The 20,049-nt window shown below is 33.3% G+C and overlaps 2 protein-coding genes across 2 annotated transcripts in view; both read left to right on the top strand.

The window, feature by feature from the left end:
* The first annotated feature begins 621 nt into the window (after window positions 1-621).
* The window catches only part of LOC126745995 (circadian clock-controlled protein daywake-like), a 28,522-nt gene continuing 9,094 nt past the window's right edge, over window positions 622-20,049 (top strand). Inside the window, exon 1 of the mRNA XM_050454083.1 lies at window positions 622-849. Coding sequence (XP_050310040.1) covers window positions 744-849 — 106 coding nt within the window. The 5' untranslated portion in view covers window positions 622-743. The remainder of the gene's footprint in view (window positions 850-20,049) is intronic.
* On the top strand, window positions 9,292-11,677 carry LOC126745992 (uncharacterized). The gene is made up of 2 exons (XM_050454080.1): window positions 9,292-9,398; window positions 9,612-11,677. Exon 2 carries the CDS (start codon window positions 10,353-10,355, stop codon window positions 11,385-11,387), a length of 1,035 nt encoding a protein of 344 aa, XP_050310037.1. The 5' UTR covers window positions 9,292-9,398; window positions 9,612-10,352; the 3' UTR covers window positions 11,388-11,677.

Raw genomic sequence — 20,049 nt, 5'->3', positions numbered from 1 at the left:
CCCACAAATGTAAAAAACAAACTTCTAAGCGTATAAAAAGAATCAGATAATTATTTCAAAATATAAGGACTGCATATTAGTTTTCATAAAATCTCAATTTGCTCAGCTTTATCGATTTGCGAGTTAGGATCTTTTAAATAAGGACGGCAGTATACCTATAGAGCCTATAATTAAATATACATCAATTTTAAATTAGTAATCAAAAATAAAATTAGCAAACATAACTAAATATAACAAAAACCTCTTAGATGGATTACTAGAAATAATTAACCGATTCGTTACGAAACACTCAGATAAAAATATTATTTTTTCAAAACTATCTATTCTAATACTATTATACTATTATCTATACTATTCTAATATTTTTATTTAAATTTACGTCATTCACGCAACCTAACAATAAAAACTGTTTTATAACGATTTTATAATGCCCTATTACTCATACATGGAAGAAACGTCTTACGGTTGCAACATAGCAAATACCTACAATTTACTATAGTGGGTGCAATAGCTTTATTGCTGTTCATCATTGTAGTACGAAATTAACGAAATTCCCACAAATATTGAGCCCCCCTTCTTTATGTAAAAACCCCACAACATATAAACCAAGAGATCCTTTCGCCCAAGTTCTGCCAGTAACAATGAGGTGCGATATTTCTTTGCATTTGGGTAGTTAGGTTGACAGTTTGCTTTTCGCTTCATAAGTTATAATTAACCGTAAAGCAGAATTTAAATTTGTAATCATGTTTTTTAAAAATACATTTCTGTATACAGTTATAATATGGGTTCGATTTGGTGTTTATGCCCAAGGCGAGGAAGCTAGAAAAAATGAGACACAGTTTACAACACGTAAGTTAAAAATAAATAAGGTTTTCATAATGGTAATGGTATAACAGATATATTATATAATTTCAATTGGAGTTAAGTAGTAAATGATTCAGCAGTTGCATTTAATATTGCAGTTACATAACTGAAATAAAAATTTAATAAATACGAACTTAATTGAGGGCAGTACAGTTAAATGTTCATATTAAGAATTACATAAAACTAACTAATGCTATCAAGTTTATTAAAATTTTAATACGAGTTTTTTATAAGAAAATATGATTTTAAATACATTAAATTACATTTATAATAAAAAAGTAAATATATTTATTTTAAAGTTAAACTTGCCAGTTATAACCCTTAATTATTACAGTATAATTTAAATAATATCATAGTACATATACATAATGATCATTTATTTTTCTTATATTTGAGAAAATTATTTTATATATTTATATAAACTATTTTAAAATTTATTTAAAAACATTATCATTTTCATAGGCATCGTTTTAAGAAAAAAAAATTAATACGTTTCTTTTTTCCCATATATTCTTGGACAGCCTGTATATAATGCCCTCTAGCAATTATTGTTGGTTCAAACGATATAATATGATATTTTAATGAAGGACCTCATTACCCGAAATACCCAAATACTTCCCATTTTTTGTGGTTATTTTGGAGTTTTCAATACAAAATAAACAAATATTTCCGTTAAAGCCCTAAAAATTTGACAGAAATAATAAAAACCTAAAAAAAGTAAGAAAAATATTTTAGATAAATAAAAACAAGAAAGATTAAATAAGGAAGATTATATTATTTAAAGAAATTTTTTTACAGACGCGTTCATTTGAACAACCACATTTAATTAACTGAAGAAATCAATATTTCATGTTTCTTCTGTGATCTAATCATAATTAGTTAGTGTGTAAATAGTATATTTTACACACTAACCAATTATTTTATATAAGTTCGTCATACGTGCAATAAAAAGTATGATTTTGGATGGCCTTCGCAGTTATCTAATAAAAAAAATTGTATAGGCATAGATTACAGTAATAGTAAAAGTTTATAACTATTTTTTAAGTTTATTCAAGAAAAAGTTTATACTGATTCTTATTAAAAATTAAAATAAAATCTGAAATTATGTCTGCACTATTGTTAACTTCTTGAAGATACCAAAATGGTACGTGGTGGCGTTTTTTTTAAAGTAAAAACAATTAAACAATTTAACATTGCATACGTTATTCAAGATATATCTAGTTTTTGAATGAGATGTTAATCTTTTTTGTTTAAAAAGAGATTTACTGTTATTTGGTCATGGTTGAATGTGCATATAGTTAGCAGTAACAATAGGTTAAAGATAGTGCAGATTTAACTGTATAAGCACCTATAATTTAAATTTTAAAGATCATATGAAGGGCGGCCTATCGAATATAATCCAGCAAGGTTACGGCTTTAAATGGAAAAAAAGATTTTAAAAATCCTTGGACCGATATATTGTTATTTTCAGGTTACCATGTTTGTATATAAATTGCATCACTGTAATTTCAACTCCTTTGCAGGGGCGGCATTCAACCTTTCATTTTCTCAAATGAAAAAGGATATGTTATAATAAATCTTTTTAAAGGTATTCAATTTTCTCTAAAATGGCATTTCGTTTTTTAAATCTAAGTTACCGGCATATTCCTCCAGCACGTTCCTATTTATTGATCGTAAATGAGCACAAGAAACTCAGTTACTATTTGTTACTTTGCTTACGATTTTTTAAAAATTAAATTTGCTTTTATTTTAGTTGAGATATTTTAAGTAGAGAGTTTAAAGAAAATTTGATTTAAGAGATGTTGAGAAGCTGAAGAAGTAGTCATTCTTGCAGTCGAATTAATAGATCTAAATTTATTTAAAAAACTATAAATCCAACATGTTTCGGACATATAACGTGTCCATCATGAGGGATATTATAAAAGAAGGAAGAGAACTTATAAGATATAGATTAAAACTATTTTTTTTAATTGTTAAATTACAAAAGGTATTAAAATTACTTACATAAGTTAAGGCGCTCTGTCAATTCATCCTTATAAGTTCTAGTGCCTCAGACAAAGTTAAAAGATTAAAATACATGAGAAAGGAAGATAACTCGGAGGTACAAAATCTTAAAACTACATAATTAACAATAGGTCAATAATTTAATAGACATATTTAGATTCAGGAATTTTTGTGTAGTCTCATCTTTCCATCCAACATCTGCAAGAATTATAATTTTTTGCTAGTTTTTAATAAAAAAATAACTAACTAATATTTTATTATTAAGCATTGCTCGGGAAACTTTATCTTTGAAAATATTAAAAGATCATTTTTATATAGGGTATTTTCGAAGTTGAGTCATTTATTTTAACTGAGTGTAGGACTCATCAAAAGGAGTGGATATACCAAAAATCATCTTTATAAAAAATGCATATATCGCAAGTACAGCTTTATTAAAGTATTTTCTTCTTTTGATCTTATCCCTTACAGTACCGATATAAAAAAAATTGAGTTTGGGGTTTATATTTATTTTACGGCGATAAAGTTGGGTTAAAAGGCACGGAAAATTATTTAAAAAAATATTCGAAAGGGTTAAGGGAGGGATTTAGGGATTTTCGTGTGTCTAGGGAGCCAACATTAGAAAAGCACAATTGTGAAACATAACACAATTTATTACTTTGTATGGAATGAAATAAAACAGTTTTTATCTTTGGTTAAACAAAGAAAAACATTACATTTCAGGCAATGCATTCTGGACCGAATTTTGCACCTTTCTAACCTGCATTTAACTGGGTTCTTCATTTCTTTATTCTTTTTTTTTTTGGTAAACACAAGCACAAGAGGAAAGTCCTATGTCACTCTTGGAGTGGTGCTTGCGCGAAGATATTTGTGGGCATTTATCTTAAATCGCTGTAGGTTGTATGCGTCGGGAAATATGTGAGGTGGAAGCCCGTTCCACAAAAAAGTTCTCTAGATGAATGAGTCCCGATACAGCGACATCCTTGGGGTAGGCAGGTGGACTCGATGTTGATGAGCCGCAACTGCTAGACGCATCCTTCTTGCCGGAACAGCCCTGGGTGGAATCAGGCCTGCCAGCTCAGAGGAGCACTTACCGTGATAATAACGGTAGAATAAATAGAGATCAGTAACCTTTCTCCTGTGCTCCAGACTATCCAGACTCTGTCAGTTCTGGTTTGTCGATAAGACGAATAGCTCTCTTCTGTATAGAATCCAGCAGGTTTAAACTATGCTTGGGTGCAGAGCTCCAGACATGCGAGCAATACTCGAGGGAAGGGCGTATTTGAGCCTAATAAAGAGTCAGCAGCTGTTCTGGTGTATACAGTTTTTTCGTTTTGAAAAGCACTGCAAGTTTTTTGGAAGCTGCCCTGGCGACCTCGGCAATGTGGTCATGCCAGGACACACTGTTGGTGACTTCGACTCCTAGAAGATGTAAAGATGATTTCATTGGTAATGTTTTCCCTGCCATAACCAGCTCCGGGCCACCAAGATTAGTCTTCATCGTAAATACTGCAGCCTTCGTTTTTTTAGCGTTAAAATTGACCAAATTGTTATCGCCCCACTCCAAGATTGTTCTAATATAGTTGTTGGTTGAAGCTACTTGTTGCTGCCTAAGATTCTGAGAACTTGCGGCTGTCGTTGGTTTGGCGGACTTAAATGTGGAAATAAGTGTGCTATCGTCCGCAAAGCTGTAGATTTGATTGACAGTGGTTCCTAGCAAATCGTTGATATATACCAAGAAAAGGGTGGGGGATAGAATGCATCCTTGAGGGACTCCAGCGTTAGTGTTAAATTTGTCGGAGAGGTATCCATCGATGGCTACTCGGATTGTTTGTTGCTCAAGAAAACTTTTGATCCAATTCAATAATGAGTTTTGTATGCCGATTGAGGAGAGCTTGGTTAGTAGTCCCTCATGCCACACTCTGTCAAATGCCTTAGAAATGTCAAGAGCGACTGAGAGGGACTCGCCGTGCTTCTCCATGGTCTCCGTCCACAAGTGTGTGACGTAGGCCAGAAGATCGCCGGTGGATCTAAGCTTTCGGAAGCCCTATTGATGATCGCTGATTAGTCCAGATGATTCCAGATATCTTAACAGTTGTTGGTTGACTGCTTTCTCCATAATCTTCGATATTACTGGAATTAGTGCAATCGGGCGGTAAGTGGAGGCCATCGTCTTCTTACCGTTTTTAGGTACAGTTTGCACTGGAGTAGTTTTCCAGCTTGTTGGAAATTGGCCCTGCTTATACGATGTCGTGAACAGTCTACATAAGGGAGGAGTCAATTCGTCTGCACAACGTTTTAGTATTAGGGCTGGAATTCCATCGGGTCCAGAAGCTTTGTTGGTGTCTACGCTTTTAAGAATTTTATTTATAATTCGTTGGGGAAACGAAATTTCTCCCATTGATGAATTCACCCTTGGCAAATATGGCGGTGTTTTGCCTTGCGAGTGCAGAGTAGAATTGGACGCGAAGAGTTTACCCAGTAAGTTGGCTTTTTCCCTTGCTGTTACCGCGATAGAACCATCATCTGCTGTAAGGGGTGGCAAGGCCGACTTAGCAAATCCTTGACTAATGGCTTTCGATACCGACCAGAAAGATCTTGTTCCATTTGGGCAGTTTAGCAGTTTGTTTTTGATCCTGTTGTCACTCTCTTTGCATTTATCAATAATTCGCTTGCAGCTATTTCTGAAGGCTAAAAAGTTCCTCCGATTTTCGATGGAAGGATGTTGACGCCATTTGCGATATGCTACGTTTTTAGTGTTTACTGCCTTTTTGCAATTCAGGTTGAACCATTTCTTGTTGTTTAATCCGCATTTAGTAGAAAAAGGGATATAAGCTTCCATTCCTGCCAAGATCGTCTCTGTAATTTGGTTTGCACATTCTGAGATGTTACTGGTTCTAAAGCAGACTTCTTTCCAAGGGAATGAGCGATAAAATTCCCGAAGATGGTTCCACTCTGCTGATTTATAGTGCCATACCTTCCGCGGCATCGGAGGATCCTGCGTTTTAACTTCTAACTGGCAAGAGACTGTTATCAATTTGTGGTCCGATGTTCCTAGGGGGGCATGTACTGATACTGTGTAAGAGTCAGGGTCTGAAGCCAAGACCAGATCTAGGAGACTCGCCGTCTCGATCGGGGATTCTGGTAGGTTCCTCCACAAGCTGCGTAAGCCCGAATGGTGTGCATATATGGTGGCAAATAGCTCAGCTTCTCGTCCTTCATCGTAGTTCTTGTTGGCCAGTGTTCAAAACTATCAAAGCCTTTGTCTGCACAGGGCAAACTGGAAGGCATTCTTCTCTTTTTTATTTCATTTCCTTCAACGCTAGTCTCTTCCTCTATATTTTCTTGGCATTCTGTTTCCTCCAATACACGCTTCTTAGTACCGGCAATCAGATATTCCCCAAGATTAAGTCTAAATTCCAAAAGATCCATAATATCTTTGCTTCGAAGGTTTTGACTATAACAATCCCTTCGATACTCCATCCAGCTGTTTACTATTGCTAAGTCGAACAAATGTAGGATGGCTTTAAGAGTCCATTTCCGGGTTCGAAGGAAAGATCGATAGTATTCCGTCATTTGGTCGCAAACATCTACACCGCCCATGTTTTCGTTGTATGATTTAACAACAGCTGGGCATGCTATGCCTGAACGTTTTTTTTCTGTTTTATTCCATCTTTGCACCTCAGTTTCCGGCTGTCTTCCAAAAGCTGTGGATATCATTAAAACAAATTTATTATCTTTGCACTTTGTAATGCAAAGTTTATTATCGGTTCTAACAACTTCTTCTGACTCTCCCCTATTCATTAAACTGTCTTTTTTAAAATCAAACCCTTTAATTCTGTTGAACATAATTGTAGCAGTCGCATCTATATTCAAATTCGTCAATTTGTTCATCAAAGCAATAGTTGAAAAGTATCTGTCAAAATACAGGTACCTATTTTGAGGTAATGTTTCTGCTAGACGCATTATTATTGAGGGTTCCAAGCTTAAATCCCTATATTTTAGTGGGGTAGTATTGCCCTGGTAGATTTCAAAATCCAATACCAGTCCGTCGGATGTCGTAAGAACGAAATTCTTTAGTCCCACTGGTCTTGGTTTATTTTTAACAAATTGTCGAACTGGACATCTTCCCAAAAAAGGAATCATTTGTTCGTTAATAGAAAAAGCTGTCTTTTCTTTTCTTTCAATGGCTTTTCATCTATTGCGAACCATATCAATTACCGGCTATATTCTCCACAATCTATTCTTTTTTTGCTCCTCTTTTGATACGCTAAGATTGTCAACGACATGTAAATTTACACGTATCATGTAAAACCTTTGTCGGGTCACCCCATCAATTAATGGGAACTTATATTTTCCATTCCAATACATATGTATCCTTGGAAGATGAATACATCCCATCAAAGCATTGATTCCGAAAAATTTCTTTATTTCGTGAGAGGTAAAGTTGTTTTCTTTTGCATTTTGTTGCAAGAAATACTGGGAAGTGAAATTTGCGGCTGACTCAAAAAAATCATCATCCAAATATTTAGCAAAATATTCGTTTGGAGTTTTTACGATGGATGGAGTATAGTCCTCTTTTACAGGAAAATCCTTGCTTCTAAAGTTTCCATGCTTCCACTGGAGAGTCTGGAAATATATGAGGGGTAAATCATCTTCTGAATCTGAAGAGCTATCAGCTTCATTTGATGCTACAATTGGGATCTTTTCGTGAATTCCAAACTTATCTACTTCATCCTCGGACTCTAAATCCGACCCAACTTCGTCTAGAAGTTGGAACAATGCCGCCTCGTCATCCCTTAGATGGTCCAAATCAATAATTTCCTTACTTCTTCCTGTAACAAAGAATTAATTGTATCCAACTTAATTAAAACCAAACCACGTTAACTCCCGTGGCTCACAATTGTAATATACATAACAAAACCATTCTTAGAATCAACAATTTTAAAGATATTTTTAATCTCTAAAAACAATACACTTAATTGAAGTTTATTATACCTATTTAATATTAAGCACTTCTTTTTTCTCCTAAATTCTATAAATAAATAATAACTTACCTGCATGAGCCACTGTTGAAAATAATCTGAAACTTTTCAGGTTATGACAAGAATGCACTCCCAGCAAAATAAACGATTTGCGCGTGCACACCTATAAAATGCACTATTCACAATCATGTCGCACGGTTCTCTATACAGATTAAAAATTTTTTGATCCTTATAACACTAGTAAATAAGGAAGTCACAATTGTGACATCGGGTATCGTAAGGGTTATACAGGCTACAGTATAACAAACTGCTAGTATTATGCTGCAGATGTTCCAAAATTTTAAAAATATGAAAACTAAAAAAATTCCTTCCTTTTTGACCGTAATCTAATAAATCTTCGTAAAATAAAACTGTAAATAACTTAAAATATAAAATAAATACAAAAATGTTTTTATTTATTTTATATTTTACGTTCCGTATAGAATATTTTGAAAATATTTCTTAAACGCCCAATGTTAACTAAATATTTGTGGATATAGTATACATTATTATTTGTTTACATTTTTATAAATTATTTAAATTAGATTTTTATTTTGATTTATAGATTGTAGTGCATTATTTTTTATAGTTATTTTAAAGCTTACTATGCATTCAAAGCTATAAAGCAAGTAAAACGCACAAAGGTAACAAAAAAACAGGTTGGTTCTAAAATCACAAAAAGTGTGTCATTTTGATGTTGGTATATTATGGTGTTTGATAATTATAATTTCATAAATTTTCGTCAGTGTCATTTTTTTGTTATATAGATAAAATTTTATATTACAAAATAGGCTATATACTTATAATATATTTCAATACAATCACACTTTCAGTTTCTGTAAACTGTATACGGATCGTATAATATGTAGGTAAGGAGTACTCCATCTCACTTTCTTTCGTCTCGCCGCGACATTGACCCATTGAAGGTTAGGTTAACGTTATATAAGCGATCATGTGGTGCTAAAGAAATAATTTCGGTGGAAGCTGCGATTTAAGGAATATTATTACTAAACTACAGGCCAATATTTCATTAATATAAACAAAATAATTTAACTGATGAAATTAACTAATTACATTGCGAGAGTTGAGATATGTTTGCTTAGAAGTGATTAATTGGGTAATAAATCCTTTTGACATTTGGTTTATAAAGTAATTAAATTGAAAGCAGGAATTCATAAAAAAATAGATACATATTTTAAGAAGATAAATATAGATTTAAGGTCAGGTAGGGTAACAGTGTACGCGGGGTAAGTGTGTACACAAATTATAATATAATAACTTTCGCCAAAACACCTGCGACATCTATGAAAAAAGTATTCAATCATATATCCCCACTAATCTAAAACATTAAATTGTCATAGATGTCATGTATTTTAATGTAGCGTGCTTTTTAAATTCGGAAGGCATTTTTTGCAACGTTAAATAATTTGAGTGCTATAGATTAATCCACTATCATCCGACGATCACAATACCATTTTCTATAAATATCAGTTTTAACAGAAATTAGAGGTACGTATTATTGTATATCTATTCATATTTTTAGTTTTTTTTACTACTAACCTAAATATTTTGTTTACTAAACAGTTGCCCCATGAAAAAAACGTATTGGGGTAATTGTGTAGTGATTAAGGCGGGCAAGTGTGTAGCATACTACACACTTACCCCTTTCCTACGATTAGCAAAATTCATTATTAATTACCTATATTTTTTCCTTATTTTCAGGCAAACATAGTTAGAAACTATAAACGAACTTCAAGTAGAAAAACTTCATACACTACAGATACATTAAAAAGGGCTTTAAATGAAATTGAGAGAGGTTTGATAATTCAATACGACGCGCACAAAAAATATAACATTCCACAAATGACCCTGAGCTATCATCGAAGAGGTTATCGAGGTGTAAAGAACTTAACGATGGGAAGAAATACAGCGATTTCCAGCGAACAAGAAGAAAAGCTTGCTCAATGTTTAATAACAATGGAAAAATGGGGATGGGGACTAACTCGACGAGATGTATTTAATATTGTTGAAAAGTATGTCATTCTAAATAAACTTAAAACGCCATTTAAAGCAGGCCGGCCAGGTAAAGATTGGTTTATAAGTTTTTCAAAGCGCCACAATTTAAAAATGCTTAGATCCATTCGTAATTAATGGCTACTTTGATATTTTAAAAACACAGTTGGATTCCCTAAATTTGCACGACAAACCACGGCAAATATGGAATCTTGATGAAACCAATTTTTGTCTATATCCAAGCAAAACAAAAATAGTAGGCAAAAGAGGAGCTCCATCTTCTAGAACAACTGCAGGCAGTGGAAGGCAAAATATTACGGTCTTAATGGCTTAAGTTAATTAATGTTAGTGCAGATGGGTTTAAGGCGCCACCGTTAATAGTTTTCAAGGCAAAAAATATGTGGCAGGAATGGGTTGCTCCACGTGATGAAGAATTCCCTGAAATAACGTATGCCACAACAGCAAACGGATGGATGGAATCCGATATATTTCTACAATATTTTAAAAAGTTTGTTAAAATCCTTTGGCCCAGAAAGACCAGTCTTGTTGATATATGACGGTCATGCGTCCCACGTGGATGAAAGATTAATTAGAGCAACCAGGGAGAATGGGGTGATCATTCTTAAATTACTACCCCATTCATCCCATATTCTACAACCGCTTGACCTTAGTGTTTTTAAGTCTTTAAAAGTCAGATGGGAGTATGAGTTGATCAACTGGCAGGAGCATAATGAGGGAAGACAAATTCCAAAGAAAAAATTTAGCTCTTTAGTTTGTAAAATATGGAAAGAAACAAACCACGAAATTATATCTAATGGTTTTAAGAAAGGAGGTATTTTTCCATTTAATGCATGTGTTGTTGACAAGGAAAAGTACGATCCATTATTTTACAAGAGATGGGAGCAACATCAAGGGGTACGAAGATTTCCTGATGAGTCGATGGATATATTGCAACCAGGACCCTCAAATCTAGGTCAAAAGGACAATAGTGCTATTGCCAATAATTTGAGACAACATTCCCTAAATATTAACAGAGAAGATACAAATTATCCTCATTTGTCAAGCCCTAATTCAAAACCAGGTCCAAGTGGATACCAAGGGCTACCAGAACAGCGATACTCTTTTGAAGAATTGCTATTGTCTACAGTTCAACAGACTAACGCACCCAAAAAAGTAAAGAAAAGAAAAGTGTGTTCTGGAGCCAAAGTTATAACTTCTGAGGAAGTTATGAGTCGCTTGATCGAAAAGGATTCGACTGTTTTAAAAGAAAAATCAAAATCAAATAAAAATCGGCGCAAAAAATTTAAACCAAATTCCATGAATGAAGAAGAGGACATAAGTGATAAAGAAATTATATTCCAAGAGAGTGATGATGATATAATAGAGGAAGAGATGAGAAACGCGGAAGCAGTTGATGCATGTATGGAGCAAATCAGTAAGCCTTCTACAGATATACAAGAAGATAATTGGGTGCTAGCCTTTTAGGGAAAAAATCAAAAAAATATTTTGTCGGACAAGTGATCTCTCATAATAAAGAGGATGAAGAATTGGAAATAAAATTTACCAAAAAAATGCTAACTTTAGACCCCTTGGCTTCTTCAACATTCACATAGAAAGATCCCGAAGAATGTGCTGTAGTTAGCAGAAGCGACATTATAAGGTCTCTCCCAAATCCCGTTTTAACCGGTCGGCGAGGTTTAATAAAATTTGATGTAAATTTTTCTGCATATAATATTCAATAATTCATGTTTATAAACTTGTTTAAGTGATTTACATTTAGGTATAATTAATGCATAGAATATTCTGTTTTCATTTTGTGTTTAAATAAAAAATATTCACCTACATGTCACTTTGTGCCAAGTCTTAGTATTTTAAAACAATCTAGTACAGTCAATCTGTAATTTTTTTTTTAAACTATCCAAGTCGCTAATATTTTGAGGGTCGATTCTATTTCCGAAGAAAAGCTTATAATCGCAATATAGGTAAGTTTTACACATTTGCCCCATATTCTTCTTAAAGTATGCATATAGAGGATACCAGTCGTCTACACACTTGCCCCAAAATAGAGAGGAAGTGTGTAGTATAGACTTTGTTTTAAAAAGAAATTATAGTTTATTCTAAAAATAAAAAGTAGGCGTTAGAATTGCGGTAATATATTAAGCAAAGACGAAAGATTTTTTAAATAAAACGAGAAATTTGTGTTTGATTCTGCTTTATTTTTTATTAATAAATAAACCTACTTAACTATTAACTACTTAACTTTCGCAAATTTACTAAATATTTACCCCACTTCACCTTAAGTAGTTTTTTAGGTTGGATATTAATACCTTTAGTGATTCGCTGATTTATCATTAATTACCAGAGAAAATACAATCTTACATGAACTCATATGAATTGAAAAAAATTGATAAATATGAAAAGAAAATATGGTTCTCTTTTGCCTTTTAAATATTTGTCCTTGATTTATATATACAGAGTGTATTAAGTCAGCACTATTGAATTTTCTTATTATTTAAAATACAGGCTCGGTATAATTAGGAAACTAGTAGGATATTTTTGCTAATTGAAATAAATAAAATATTACCTTAAACATAATTGGAATTTTTTGGAACATCACGGGTGTGCAACAGCTCTTGTTGGTATTTTTGACTATATTTTTAAATCAGTTAATAATGGCAAAGTTAATATTTCAGCATTATTAGATTTTACCAAAGCATTCGATATATGATTCTGGGAAATATTGTTAGATACTCTTTATTTTATTGGATTTTTAGAATTTGCCATTTTCTTTTTCAGAAACTTTATGACAGATAGTAAACATTCAAATAACCAATACACAGTTAACAGTGAAAAATGGGGTTAGTAATTTAAGCTTAATATTCTCTAGCTCACTAAAATTTATCTCGTATATCAAACTAAATTAAAAATGCAATTGTTCATCATGCTAATGGTGTTATGTACCATGTTCAGTCATGTAATGTAATTTAAGCAGCACGTTTCTATAATCAAATCATTTTTACAGTTTTTTCTGATTTTTTCAAGAAATAATCTATTTGTTAAGTTGATCAAATAAATGTTGGCCAATACGTCATCTGGACTTAATAATACCCAGTTAACATTATACAGGGTGTTTCAGAACTATGGGATCAAACTTCTAGGGGTTGTTCAGTGCAACAGTAGAATCCATTTGAGTATAGGAACCCATGTCCGGAAATGTGTCACTACGCCACTACGGCCCTAAGACGCGTTTAAATTTAGAAAAAATATTAATTACCTAAATAGGATCTGATGAATTTATTTTTACCTTTTGTATTAGGATACCATCACAACAATTGTTAACTACATTAAAAATTTGATCCTCGTTTTGAATGATTTCAAATGCTGCTGTTATTCGTCCAATTAAGTCTAGCTCTGATTCTACTGGAGTTTCGTAGACTAAAGACTTTTCATGTCCCCACAAGAAAAAATCGAGCGACGTTAAATCGGGTGACCTAGGAGGCCAAGAAACTGCTCCACCTCTGGCAATCCAACGGTGCCTAACCCGCTGAGCCAAATACTCGCGTACTTGTACAGCAAAGTGAGCCGGCGCTCCATCATGCTGAAACCACATTTGCTGTCTAACGTTTAGTGGAACATTTTCAAGGAGTTCTGGGAGAACTTTCTCCAAGAAACGCAGATAAATAGGTCCAGTTAACCGTTCCGGTAGAAGGTATGGCCCAATTAATTAATCACCAACAATGCCTGCCCATACGTTGACAGACCAACGATTCTGATGTTTTCTTGGAAAAATTGCATAAGGATTTTCTTCGTCCCAAACATGGCTACTCCTACTATTAAAAATACCGTCTCTTGTGAAAGAGGCTTCATCGGTCCACAAAACATATCGCAAAAAATTTGGTTGTGCAATGATGTGATCCAGAAGCCATCGACAAAATTGAACTCTAGGATGATAATCGGCTGCAGTCATACCTTGAACTTTCTGGAAGTAGTAAGGATGGAGTTGTTGCTCGTGTAGTACCCGCCAGACAGAAGCGTTACTCGTATTCAATTTTCTTAGCGACGTCACGTGTGCTTTTTGATGGTTCATCGGCAACTCGCTGAAGCACATCTTCTTCAAATTCGACCGTTCTTACGGTTCGAGCAACACCAGTATCATGCATCTTGGTCTTAAACATGCCTGTCTCAGCGAGCCGCCGATGAACCGCAATAAACTTTTTGTATCCAGGATGCTGTCGTTCGGAATAACGTTCATGATACAACCGCGATGCTGCTCATGCATTGCAGTTTGTTGCTCCGTATGCCAAATGCATATCCGCCAATTCTTGATTGGTAAAATTTTCCATTAGCAATAAATGTTTAAAAATTGTAAGCTATAAAATTTTTATACATGACATTGCAAATTGACATTGATAAGCGTTGATTTTAAACAATTGTTGTTATGGTATCATGTACAAAAGGTAAAAATAAATGCAGCAGATCCTATTTAGGTAATTAATGTTTTTTATAAATTTTAACGCACCTTAGGGTCGTAGTGGTGTAATGACGCATTTCCGAACATGGGTTCCTCCTATACTCAAATGGACTCTTCTGTTGCACTGAACAACCCTCAGAAGTTTGATCCCATAGTTCTGAAACACCCTGTATTTTCGATTATTATTTAGTTGTAACTTGATCACTGTATACCAAACCTTGGCTCCCTTTTTTAATTTTCTCCAAAAGGTCAAGAATAACCAGACCCTAAAAAAAATGTTGGACACCAATATTCAAGAAATTGAACTAATAGAAGTTCAATTTTTTTATTGATTGACGAAGATTTATTTTCTTTGAATCTTCGTCGTACCCCAATAATAGAAGAAGTTAACATCTTAGTATTTATTCAGAGCTCTAAACATTTTTCTTTAAATATCGAACTGATTGTTAAGATGATTATATTCTATTATTTAAAGAATGATATCTTTTTTTAAGTTAGAAGTCTCCAATAGCGCAGTAGAAAGTCTAAGCATAAAAAAACAAGTACTATGGACTTGACACTATGACTGCATCTCGTACTAAGCAATACACACCTTTTCAGCTCAAATTTAGTAGTGTACTTATAGGCATTATTTTAAACGAATATATAAACACATTCCAGCTCAAATATATAAGTCCATTTTTTCAAATTATTCGACTAACTCCATTTTATATAATGGTCCACCCAATTAAATTTGAGCTTGGGTCAATACCGGTAAGCTAATTGGAAACCTGCTGGAGTTATTTTTTATGTCCCTATTTTTTCTCTCCCATTTGGACCGAAATGTAGAATTCTTATCTGTCTTGGGCTCTTTGTATCTATATCTCTGCTGGGGATCTAGGAGTCTTCTCTTGCTTCTTTTATTCAAGCGCCGTCTATATTCGAGCAGCCTTTTTGTCCATCTCCCTTCTGTCATTGGTGCCCCATGTCCTCGCGAATTTGGATAACTGCACATGTAACGCCGGTTCTTCTTCGTAAGTGTTCATTTCTAAAATGATCCCGCAATGACATCCAAACATGGACCTTTGCATCTTGAGCTGCGTTACCATAAGTTTCATAGCACTTACTGTGGTTAGTATTATGGTTTCAGCTACATAACACGCATTGATCAAATACCCTCCTCTTCAAATATTTTGCCATGTCGCTTTTAAAGACTGCCGCAAGCCTTCCAGGTTGCCCAAGATAGTGTAACTCTTCTGTTCATTTAACTCGTTTGTTTGTCTCTTGAAATTTAAATTTCATGACCAAGATAATTATGAACTAAATTTGTCATATATTTTGTTTTTAAGATATTTATTTTTAGACCTATGTCAGAATATGTCATTTGTACCTGTTGTAGTATATCTTAAATGTCTTTAAGGTTATTTGGAATCAAAACTATCGTGTGTCCCTGTCTGACACTTCTGCCGTTTGAAATGCATTTAGTATTTTCATGAAGTGTTACTAGGGTTTATGTAGATATTGTAAATTGGCCTTGAGTATCTGTAATCAACCCGACATTCTTGACGACCGAATTCAGCTCGACTATAACAAAGACCTTTTGAAAGTTTACAAAAGCAAGGGCTAGTGGTTTATTGTATTTGATGCTTTTTTCAATCATCGTTTCTATGCTCTGCAGATGGTTATTTGTTCCAAACTTAGCACGACAATCCTCCTTCAGTTTGTTCGTTGTTATTATTTGTGTGAACAGTTTATAGAGGTGCTTCAGAAGACTTATCGATCTGTAGTTTTCACGTTTCGCTATATCAGCTTTCTTCTCATATAAGATAAAACAACACACTTTTTTATGTTTAAATGGAGATTACTGAGAATACACCAGTCGTTAATTTGGCATAAGTTTAAGTGCAACTGACAACGGTCTGAATGGTTGTATTTAAAAAGATTCAAAAGAGATTCAGAATATTCAGAATAATTTAGTTAAAAAGATTCTATGATCAAACACTTTTGAGATATCAAGATATATGACGTCAGGTTGATCAGCCCCGATCAATAGACTCCAAGTTCTTAAAATCACATTGGATGTTGTTAAGCGGCGCCTAAAAAACCCGATGCCGATTTGTCACTAATTTATTTTGAACTTTAGAAAATATTATGTGAAGAATAATTTCAAAATTGGAATTAATTGAGATTGGTCTATAGTTTTCAATTTCTGATTATCTCCTTTTATAAGTAATATATTTTATATTTTTTCTACAAGGTTAGGCTGTTTTTCAGACTTAAGGTGTAGGTTAAATACTATTTTAAGTGGCTTTACAAGAACAAAATGGCAATCACGACTCAAGAATGCTGGAATTAATTCAGGACTCGAAGTTGGTTTTGATTTAAGCTTGTGAATCGCTGATAAAATCTCTCATGTGGTGGCAAAAGAATTTACAGGTGTCATGTTATTGGCAATTGAGTACGGCAGCCTAAAAAATCTGTAAATGCATTAAAATATTTGCTCGCCTATTTAAATCTCGACGTTTCAACTTCATACAACCAGATACAGTCGAGACCTCTTCTTTACATTTAACAAAATTCCAAAAATATTTAGGGTCTTTTTTAACATTAGTTTCAATTCTTGATATATAATTTCGGTAGCTTAAATTTATATCCATGTTAATTTAAGTTCTAAGGAGTTTAAAATCATTAAATGTCTTTGTATTTACATGCCTTTTATACTTTTTTATGGAGCTTCGCTTTTTTTCTCTTTGTTTTTTATTATGGTACTTGAAAACCAAGCAGGGTATTACCTCTTCTTTCTTTGATTCTGGTAAAAGTCTACTATTTTTAGTATTTCTTATCCGTTTGTTATTTGGTCTTTAGATTAATTATATGTTTTTTACTGATTCGAAGTTTTCTTCTCACAACTTGATACTTTCATTTTCTTTGATCATTTATTGGATGTAAATTGTATTAAATGCTGTAATTACACATCGTATGGCTTTTGCTAACTTTTTATTTGCTTCTTTTTGCTCATTGTCTGCACCTACTTCTGAGGTCTCTTCTTTCATGAATAATTTGCCTTGTATTTTGACTGGATTTCTTTCTTTAATGTTTTTGGGCAATATTTATTTTGTCTTTCTAGCATGACGTTAGTTATTACGTCTACAGTGATAGAAAAATGTCTGCTTTTCCATACTATTATTTTTTATATTAGCCCAATCTGAAGTCCATAGCGCAATTTAGTGGTAGCAGTAGAGCAATAATTTAGAGTAAATGTTTGTTATAAATGGTGTTTTAATAAGAACGCAAGATTTGAATTGGACATTATGTCTGACAGTCATAATGTCACATGATTATGACATGACAGATCAAAAGTTGACAGATGAGAGTTAGTAAACATGGAGCATTACATGGTAGAACAACGCGTCCTAATTAACAAAAAATATTATCAAAATGGTGAAAGATTAATTGCCATTATTCGTAAAATGCGTCCAATGTTTGGTCGACATAATGTTCCTAATTCATCTACTGTGAAAAGAATTATCAAAAAATTCGATTATACTAGTTTGGTTAGTAATGTGAAACATCCGATACGAGATATTAGAAGTTGTTCAGAATAAAACATCACGCATAAACAAATATCAATTAAAAAAAGTAGTCCATTTTTCTCAAAGAAACCTCTTAATAATAAAAATCCAGAAATTGGGGAGACACAAAGCCAATGGTCTCAGATTATGTTTATTTTGTAAAAAAACGTATGTTTTGAAATCGGATTTAATGTGAACGTCGAATTTTATGTTTTAACTTAAATGTTTGTGGTTAAACGAATAGCTTTACCGATCTGATGATGCCTTAGGGCGAAACACGTGTAACAGTTTTTTTACAAAATAAACATAATCTAAGACCATTGACTTTGTGTCCCCCCAATCTCTGGATTTTTAACAAATAGCAAGTTGGAGGAAGTGTGACAGAAAGGCCAGAGACGGTAATTCACCATCGGGCACAAACAAGAATTGGACATTTTAACAGGCACTCTTCAGCGAATTCTTGCTAAAGATTTACAGATGCATGCCTATAAAATCCAACTGACTTAACAACTTCGGCCAGCAGACCATAAACAGTGAAGAGAATTCACCAATTGGAGGCACATTTTCACCTCGATGGCCTCGTTAATAGACAAAACTATCGCATTTGGTGCGTAGAAAATCCACGAATGATTCATCAGAAAGCAATGCATCCACAACGAGTCACTCTATGGTGTATATTATGGTCTGGAGGAAAAATTGGACTTTTTTTCTTCAAAAACGAAGAAGGTAATGCAGTAATAGTGAATGGTGAAAGTTATCGTAAAATCTGTATTGTTGTGACGAATTCGTAATGAGTTACTTATTATATTGGGTATTCAAAAATTGATAAGAAGAAGAAAATAGACTTATTCACGTATTTAAAAGAAATATGAACTTAAATCTGTAAATCTGTTAAAATGATACCATTTCGATATCGAACGGTATCGTTTTATTTTTATTTTTATTTTTATACAGATTTAAGTTCATATTTCTTTTAAATACGTGAATAAGTCTATTTTCTTCTTCTTTTCAATTTTTGAGCATGTGAGATAAAGATTTCTAAATTGATTTTTGCTATAAGTGACGTAATACCCAATATAATAAGAAAGTTATCGTGTTATGATAACATAATTTCTTGTTTATCATTTGGAAGCTATTGTTCTTGACTGCGTGTGGTTTCAGCAGGACGGTGCCACATGTCATACCGCTCGTAAAACATTGACGATCTTGCACGAGTTTGCTCCTGGTCGTGTCATTTCCCGATTTGATCACCAGAAATGGCCTCCATGCTCTTGCAATTTAACGCCTTTAGATTTCTGGCTGTAGGGTTATCTGACGTCAGAGGTTTATGCCAAGAAGCCTGCAAGAATCAAAGTATTGCAAGTTGTAATTAGAAGGTGTATCAATAAAATACCACCACATCAATACAATAACGTTATTGAAAGTTCCAAAAAGGTTATGCATACGCCAGTAAAGCCGTGGCACCCATTTACAAGATATTTTGTTTCTTACATAATTCCCAAATGTATAGTTTCTAAATCAATCCTATTCAATACTTTACTTCCTTTTACCCTCCAATATTTTCCTACAGAAAACCATATTTTATTGAATACTGAAATCTTGCGCTCTTATTCAAACACCCTTTACTAGCAAGAAAAACTATGAGGGCAAGGTACAGATATTGGTATAACCAAAATAAAATAAAAGCATAATTTCGTAAAAAATCAAAAGAAAATCTACTAAGGCTCTGCATGCAGTTAAAATCTATTAAGTTTGGAGTGCTGTTGGGCCTTTTTATATGGGCAAATTTATATTATTGTGGACGCGTTTAATAAGAGTTAATAATATTATGAACTTAATTCTATTTCTAAAGCAAAGAAAATCTTTGAACGTCGTTCCTAATAAACATTCTTCAGAAATTTACTTCAGGATATATTTTTTAAACTAAGGTCTCTCATACTATGTGACCTATCCTAACTTAGGGAAGAGATATACTGAAAATAATACAAGACCAAAATAGTGAAAGTTAAAGATAAATAAGGTAATAAAAATGCATAAAATAAACCATCAAAAATTGGAATCGAGTTTTGGAAAAATATGGTGAGCTAGGTAGATGTACAGTAAGGTTTTAAATATTTTTTTTAAA

This window comes from Anthonomus grandis, chromosome 16 (genome assembly GCF_022605725.1).
Source record: "Anthonomus grandis grandis chromosome 16, icAntGran1.3, whole genome shotgun sequence".
Classification (NCBI taxonomy): Eukaryota; Metazoa; Arthropoda; class Insecta; order Coleoptera; family Curculionidae; genus Anthonomus; species Anthonomus grandis.
Note: the sequence above shows the minus strand (reverse complement) of the source record. Positions and strands in the feature narration are given on the sequence as shown.

Bases quoted from the DNA above. Each gene is read 5' to 3' on its own strand.
- LOC126745992 (XM_050454080.1), top strand. From the start codon at position 10,353: ATGCCACAACAGCAAACGGATGGATGGAATCCGATATATTTCTACAAT.